Here is an 8,737-nt window from a genome sequence, read left to right on the forward strand (position 1 = left end):
TAGATGTTCCACTAATGGTATGTCAAACAAGTATAGTATAAACTCTTATTAGTTAATTGGAAACCACACACAAAGGAGGTTCCAATCAGATTATAGATTGTTAACATGATTACATTAGTCATCTTATTCAATTAATGCTAATACTTGTAAATTTTATCAAGCATTCATGATTATAACTTATGTTAACAACAAATCAAATTCCTTTCATAGTTTAGGTGTCAGTTATACCATACAATATGAACTATGAAAGTACCAAACATTTGTTGTACCAAATGTCATTGATAACATCAGAATTTAAACCAACCTTACGGATGAAAGTTTTAGGAAATTCTCTCAACTTTTTAGGAAAAAAAAATTAAGGTCATTTAGACTTCTAGAACTTGATATATGGGCTGAATATTGAACGGTATCTAGGTTGCAGAGCATATTCAGACTTCTACGTTGTTGCTAAGATTTGGACTTCCAAACAGCAGAATTAAGTCTTACCTTCCCATAAAAGTTTTAGGCCTATGTCTTAGCTTTCCATCCATATAAAGCAGACCTAAATTTGAGATCTACAACTTCAGATATGACCCAATTACTGATCAGTGTTTCAGTTTGGACTACATTAGCATCTCTTTTCTAAGTTTGACAATTTATTTGTCTTTTCAATTTCAATACTTCAACTCATCAATCAATCATTTTATTTATGTGATAATCCTGCATTTAGGATGAACATTTACCATAAATTAAATGTATCTTATAGTATCAGACTTATTATTATAAAACATGCTTTAGTTAAGGAGTTATTAATACTTCAAGTGCAAAATGATGATCTAAAACCTTGATAAAAATGTACTTTTAAGTACTAATCACCTTATGCCTTTTCTTCCTCTCTAAAATATAAAACAAACATTTGCTGGATGAACCAAGTGTTTATGATGTGGTGTTGCTATTCTAGTAATGTTGACTACATCTTATTAGTATTTGGGTTTAAACTTCTAAGGTCAAGTGTTATTAGTATTTAGGTTTAAAAATCATCTAGGCTATGTAGTTTTAAATAATCTTTTGTTTTTATTTTTAAGGTGGTTTTGTGTTCTAATGATTTTAGTAAAAAATCCCATAAAAGAAAAAAAAATCACCATTAACCCTAGATAAACATCTTTGCATTAGGCTTAGTCATGTGGGCATGTAACCTAATATGGGGGCATTAAAGGCCTATTTATCTTTAAAGTTACACCTGAGTTTCAACGTGAAAATCATCATTTAGGTGCAATCTTAAAGTCAATATGAAAAGCATTAAAATGATGCTTTTCACTTTGAGATTGAGGGGGCACCATATGTGTGACTTTAAAGACAAATGAATACTAAAACTGATTTGACAAGGTTTTCTCACAAGATGTTATTTCAGGTTTGAGGCTAATTAGTTGTTGCTAGCTTGCTCACTATGTATGAATATATGCTTTAAAAAAGCATAATGTAGTATATTTTTTTTAAATCTCTTTTTTTCTCCGACAAGGGAATGATGTTATTGGGTAAATCGTTTTTGCTTTATATAGCAACAATAAGGATTTTGTTTTGTGATGTAAGACTTGGATGCAAATCATGGTGATGAGAGTTATGATGAGGTGACTTGCATAAAAGCATTTGAAATTCTTAAAGGGACAACTCACACATAAAATATCAATTGAATTTATAATTAAGATATTATGATTTTTTAAATATAGGAATAAATTTGCTCGTTATCATCATTAATCTAGGTTTTTGATAATAAATGATATTTTATTCTTACATTTGTGGTATCAAATCTAGAAATCTTAAGTTCAATTTCTTTTAGATAAATGATGTAAGAGCATTACCATCCGTTTAGAGTGTTGTAATTGTGGTAATTGTTACTTTTTAAAGTGTTTTTTGCTAGAAAATATATCAAAATAGTATTTATTTTTTATTTTTTAAAATTTATTTTTGATATTAGCAAATTAAAATGATCCAAAAATATTAAAAAATAATTTTAAGCAAAAAAATAAAATTTTTAATTTTTAATAATCAATATTTGGGTTGCATTTTCAAATCCTATAAAAATTTTAATGGCATGACTAGATAATGAAATGATCCATATATAAAAAGACCATTAAATTAATGATTGAGATATTATAATCATCATAGTATCTCAATTATATTTAGAGGGGAGGGAGAAAAACTTGCCTGCTAGCATTAATTTAGATTTTTAAAATTAATTTCAATAAACAAAAGTTAACTTAATAGAGAAAAATGTTATTTATTATGATATAATTCATTATTAATTGGAACATTATAATGATCAATTTATCCTTTTAAAACAAATCAATGAACTAGCTATTTATGCAATACAATCTTTTTATAAAGTCTATTAGTCATTATTAAATTAATTGAGGATAAGTAGGTTTTTATCTATTTTAAACCACAATGCAACGATTAAATTATTCTTAAAAGAAAAACTTATTTAACTAGCGCTTCTAATTTTTTTTTTTGTATTTTCATTGTAATTTTTTAGTTATTATCAAGTTGACTAAAGACAATTTAATATTTTAATAAATATAAAATATAATTTAAAAATAAAAATTGGATAGCAAAAGCAACATATAACCAAGGGGTAGAAGATATCTGCATTCTTATAAGACAATGATGTTACATGTTGAAAGCATCAAGGCATCTCCTTCCATATAAATTGATGTCTGACATTGTTTATACAATGATATATTATTAACAACTCATTATTTTTTATTTTTTTATTTTTTTTCTTCTCATCTTAAAATTTATATTTGTCATTCAAAATTTCAAAAATATTTTCTCATTTAGCGATATTTGAACTTTGGTTATTTTTTTTATTTTTATTCTTGACTTTTTTGCTAAATTTCAATTTTTTTCAATTTTATTATTGGATTCATAATTGTGATTTGTTATTTTTTTCAAATCTAGTTCTTATTATTTTAATTTTGATTTTTTTTGTTTAAATTTTGTGAATTTTTTTTTGCTTTTCTTTTTAATTTTATATTTTAATTTATTTTTTTTAATATTAATACATTAAATAATTTAAAAATATTAAAAAAATAATTTAAATTAAAAAAGTTTTATTTTTATAAAAAATAATTGAATCTCAATCCAAGTTTAACAGCTCGTGGAGGAGCAGCTAGTGGGTGGTCGGGTAGACGACAAAAGGTCGCTCAATAGTCATAGTCATGTAAAAGGAGGTGCTTTTTTCAAATACTAAAGGCCAATCTGGACACAGGGGACACGGGAAAAGTGCCATGCATCTACCTTTTAAAGAGTTCTTAACCGAGGCCGGGAGTATTACCAATGCATTATGGTATTTCGTTGTGTTTTGCAAAGGAATATTACGCCGTATATCTGATTTAATCACTCTCTCTAGCGTAGTAGTCCTTTTTGATCAAAATTTGTTTTATTTCTTTCTGTATAACCCATAAAAACATGGAACAAGGGATACTCCCTCTTGACTGATGAGTGTTTTCCAATGCACATTCTGGAAAGGAGCTCACTTCTTGGAATTGTGGCGTTGGTGTTTGAAATCTTAAAGCCAATAAAACTCTTCTTGTTATTCGGGAAGGGTATATTAGAAGCTAAACCACGTTCATCCTAACCACACAAGCATGAAACCCCCTCTTGTTCTTTAGCTCTAGGTCCTCTTATCTTGCATGTTTCGCCTTAATTTTCTCCATGTCTGAGAAAGCCAAGTTCTTCTCTAGATCTCTTTTCTTTCTAATTACCATCTCTATCTTCCTTTTGATCCTTTCTTCTTTTTCCCTTGTTCAATTTCCCGGTACTCATTTCATTCCCAGATCAGTTTTCAAGCTAATTCTTGTTAATAGCACATCATTTTTCTTGAAACCCAATGCCCAAACTGAACTTGTCAAATTTCCCTTCTTCTCTTCCACTGATACTAATTTGTCAATGAGATGTGGAAGTTTGTCTTGTCCAAACACCAATGTGGGTGCTCCTAGATGCTACAGAAACAAAACATGTGATCGAAACCAGGCTCTCCGAAAGCTGAAGGTATTTGTGTATGATTTGCCTCCAGAGTTTCACTTTGGATTATTGGGTTGGAACGGAAATACAAATCAAACTTGGCCACATGTTGACAGCCACAGTCGTATCCCACCATACCCAGGTGGGTTGAATTTACAGCATAGCGTGGAGTACTGGCTAACCCTTGATCTTCTGGCATCAAACACTCCAAAGGTGGGCACCGCAGTAAGAGTGCAAAATTCTAGTCAGGCAGATATTGTTTTTGTGCCGTTTTTCTCTTCTCTAAGCTATAATCGGCATTCTAAACTACATGGAAAGGAGAAAGTCAGTGTGAACAAAATGCTGCAGACTAAATTAGTGCAATTTTTGACGGCTCGAGATGAGTGGAAGCGGTTTGGGGGGGACGATCATTTGATTGTAGCCCATCATCCGAATAGCATGTTACATGCCAGAAAAAAGCTTGGTTCAGCTATGTTCGTGCTTGCAGATTTTGGAAGATACCCTGTTGAAATTGCCAATCTTGGGAAAGATATAATTGCTCCTTACAAGCATGTTGTGAGGACCATTCCGAGTCGTGAATCAGCTCAGTTCGACCGCCGACCAATATTAATGCATTTCCAAGGAGCAATTTATAGAAAGGACGTAAGTTTCTCTGCCTCCCTCATTTTATTATTTTGGAGCATTTATTTCGTGATGTTGCTTTGATGATTTAAAATATATTCCGATCTTAATATATACTTGTGATATGCATGGGAAAAAAAAAAAGACTTTGCAACCAAATTCACTCGGTTGATATGAATTCTGGACATATAGTAGAATACAAACTTGTGTTGTTTTTCCAATGTTATTCTGGCTTTCTACTTAATGTGGATGGAAACTGCTTGGAAAGACTTTGCAACCAAATTCACTCGGTTGAATGGATTATCTGACAACACGTGATCTTTACCATATGTTCTTCTAGGTTAAAGCTACAATTTGCACGCAATTGCATTGTGTTTTCACTATGCATGTCATCAGATCCATGATCCAGCTCATGAAAATTTTAATTCTTGGTCATGTAGAAGAATATTATAGATCAAATTTATTAAAACTTTTGGAAGATTTTTCTAGGGAGCACGCATTCCTAATGTTCCAGAATGTACATCCATTTGGACAAATTAAGATGACAGGAAAAAGTTTGTCATTTCTAAGTTCTAACCTGCATGTCTAGTATTCGGTATCCTGGGAACCATTTCAAAATTAGCTCTGCCTTTTGCAGTTCTAGAAGATGAAAGTCTTCCCATTTAGATTTTGTCGTATTTGCAAGCATGCATTTTGTGACCTTCCCACACTGGATGATGTCCAACAATTCCAAAAATCATAAACCCCTGCGATGCATGTAAAATTGGCAGCTATTGGTTCCATGGTTATTCTTGATATCTTTTGAAGCATGCATTTTTTTTCTTTCAGGAAGAACTTTTCATATGCATGTTTTGTTATTTTTATGTTCACCATATCAATAAAATTGGTTTTGCATTTTGAATGTATTTCTTTTCAGGGAGGAGCCATTCGCCAAGAACTTTACTACCTTCTAAAAGATGAGAAAGATGTGCACTTTACATTTGGAACATTTGGAGGGAATGGAATCAAAAAAGCATCCCAAGGGATGTCTTCTTCCAAATTCTGTCTGAATATTGCGGGGGATACCCCTTCCTCCAATCGCCTGTTTGATGCCATTGCAAGTCATTGTGTTCCTGTGATAATAAGTGATGACATTGAGCTACCATTTGAAGATGTCCTTGACTACTCAGAATTTTGTCTATTTGTTCGAGCATCTGATGCTGTTAAGAAAGGGTATTTACTGGATCTTCTTCGTGGAATTGAGAAAGACCATTGGACCAAGTTGTGGGAACGATTAAAGGAAATTGCTCCCCACTTTGAATATAGCTTTCCATCCCAGCCCGGTGATGCTGTGGATATGGTTTGGAAGGCCGTATTACGCAAAACTTCTTCAGTACAATTTAAACGTCACAGGATGAACAGATATGCGAGGTCAGAGGCTTTGCTGAAGAGAATTGTACTTTAGAAAAATGCTACTTCAAAGCTCAAGAAAGTCCTTGTTCAGCTGACTGCTGGTTTCGTGATCAGATTTCAAGCTTGGTTTTTCTGAAGATCTGTCGAGGCAGTTGCATTACTGTTTACTTTATTTCTCATATTTCTTGTTTAATTAAAATTTTCTAAAAATGGATCTGTTAACAGAGCACTCCGGTACAATAGTTTTTGTGCCTATCCACTGTTCCCTCTTCTTTTTTCGAGATGGCTGAACATTAAGCATTAAACATGCGAGAAAGACTTCAAGTTATAAATTGAGTTTTAGAAATCGCACCACAAATTACCAAACTGAAAACGGAAGAGGTGGAACAGCACAAATCAAGAGAAGAATTCATTACGAAACTTCCTTTGAGCCTATAACATTAGCAGTGGGCATGCGTGCACGCTGGCATTTAATGCATCATTCGAGAGGGATTTGTTTTGGTCACAATAGGTATTGTATATGAAGCGTAAGTTTCTGCAGTAACTTATAGAAATTTCTCTCGTAAGTGTATCATTGTAGAATGCGATGACTCAAATCATATTATGGGCTGCAAACTGTATTTCGCTGAGCTGCACACTGCATTTTATGGAGAGAAGTGCCCAGAATTTTCAATAAAAATCAAAGCTAAAACCTCACTTCGAGGGAGTTCCTTATTGGAGGCAGCTTATTTGATATGGAAGAGGTTCAAAAGGGTATGAACAGAGAATTGTTTGCGGTATCATGTACAACAGGCCTTCTTGGCAGAGGATTTACATGGCTACAGCTCAAGTTATTCCAATCAATCAGCATATGACAAACAACATGGACAGATAGATAGCCATAACCAAGACAATCACAAATATAGCAATCTCATAATCTTATCGTGCAAAGAAGAGGAAGGCACTCAGCAACTGTTTTAAATCAGAGTCTGGGTGGTATTTGTAAGAGTCAAATTACGCGGAATGCACACACGAAAAAGAAGTCCGAAAAAGAAATTCAAGTCAAACATTAGACCATAAAATGTTGTTTCAGAATTTTCATTATTTTTCTAGTTATTTTTTAAAAAACTTTCTTAGTTAAGTTTTAAAATTTTAACCTGATTTGATTTTAATTAGCTATAGTTAGTTTAATTATTATTTGAATAACTTTGTAGCTTATTTTTAAAGCACAAATTATTTAGTTGATTATTCAAGAATTTATTTAGAACTTTTCAATCCATGCTTTTCACTATAGTTTAGGGCTAAGATTTAGAACCTGAGGAGTTCTAGTTTCTTTTTATATAATTCAAAGATGTAATTTTTAGGGCTTGAGAAACCCTAATTTTCTATTTTTCTATGTAAAACTGTGTCTATTAGTTTAGAGTGTTAAAAAACCATCTCACCTAAAAGCTTAAGTTGTTAGGTGAGGCCCCAAGATATGATTTATATTATTTTATAACACACCACCTCAAGTGAAAGCCCCTTGGACTTAAAACTTACACAGACCCACATTACCTTGTGCTTAATTTTTTATCAAATAAATGGAGATGGTGAGATTCGAACTCGTGACCGCTTGGTTATCAAAGCTCTGATATCATTTTAAAGAACCATCTCACTTAAAAGTTTAAGCTGTTAGGTGAGACCCCAAGATATAATTTATGTTATTCTCTAACATAAAGTAGATTAGCATGTTTGATGGATAAAGATGTTCGCATCATCTTCCGATGTCATGATGAAGAATTGGAGGCTATTTCTGATGCTATGAGGGTGTAAGAAGCAAAACGAAGAACCCTACTACACAGATTTGATTATTTGGATCAATTGATAAAGGGAGGCATAACTAGAGAAAGTGACGAGGAAAGAGATGTGTCTAAAGACTCACCTCCAAGAAGATCGAGTCCTAGATCTATTCATGCAAACCTAAATAGGCATCCTATCAATATGAAGAGTGGTGTTTATGACAAAGGATGCATTGAAGAATTAACTCGTAGTCAATATTTTTGTAAACGTGTTTCTAATTTTGATAAAATTCCACCTTTCTTTGATGTAGACTTTTTGAAAAAAGAAAAGAAAAGATGGTTATTAGAGTTGGAATTGTACTTTAAATTGAAGAAGATTCTTATTTATCAAAAGATAGGATTGCTAAGATGTAAACTTACTAATGATACTGGAGATTGGTTGTGTGATGTATTAGAAGATAGAGTTTATCACGATTTGTCTATTTAGTTATGATTAAGTCTATTGATTAGTTTTGTTTGATTAGATTCTGATCATTGATCATATAAAAAATGATCAGATCGTTTACTAGAAACGGGCTCACAGATTTGTGATAGCTTGTGTGATATATGGTCAATAGCTATAAGATTAATTTAAGGTCAATTTGATCGTGATTGTTAGATAAGATATTAAATGATCTGGATTGTCAAGTAATGTGAGTTAAATATAATCGACCGCACCAGATCTAACCCACATAATCTTTCTCATTATTGATAGTGTCACTTCTTGCCGCTAATTCTTCACCTTTTGGTTATAAAATGAGGCACCAACACCAAAGAAAAAAACGTTATCTTATTGCGACCAAAACGTGACCAGAAATCAACGCCCTCACCATTAGCGAAGAGCCATTATGAGCTCTACCAGTGAAGACCCACCATGAACTAGCTTTAAAGACTAACCGTCCATCACTAGTAGCTTCGAAGACCCC

The 8,737-nt window shown here is 32.4% G+C and overlaps 1 protein-coding gene across 1 annotated transcript; it reads left to right on the forward strand.

The window, feature by feature from the left end:
* The first annotated feature begins 3,303 nt into the window (after window positions 1-3,303).
* LOC105116850 (Exostosin family protein) lies at window positions 3,304-6,555 on the forward strand. Its single transcript, XM_011014347.1, has 2 exons — window positions 3,304-4,644; window positions 5,540-6,555. Exons 1-2 carry the CDS (start codon window positions 3,694-3,696, stop codon window positions 6,065-6,067), a joined length of 1,479 nt encoding a protein of 492 aa, XP_011012649.1. The 5' UTR covers window positions 3,304-3,693; the 3' UTR covers window positions 6,068-6,555.
* Window positions 6,556-8,737: the final 2,182 nt, after the last annotated feature.

The sequence above is a fragment of the Populus euphratica genome, unplaced genomic scaffold (assembly GCF_000495115.2).
Source record: "Populus euphratica unplaced genomic scaffold, PopEup_1.0 scaffold1079.1, whole genome shotgun sequence".
Classification (NCBI taxonomy): Eukaryota; Viridiplantae; Streptophyta; class Magnoliopsida; order Malpighiales; family Salicaceae; genus Populus; species Populus euphratica.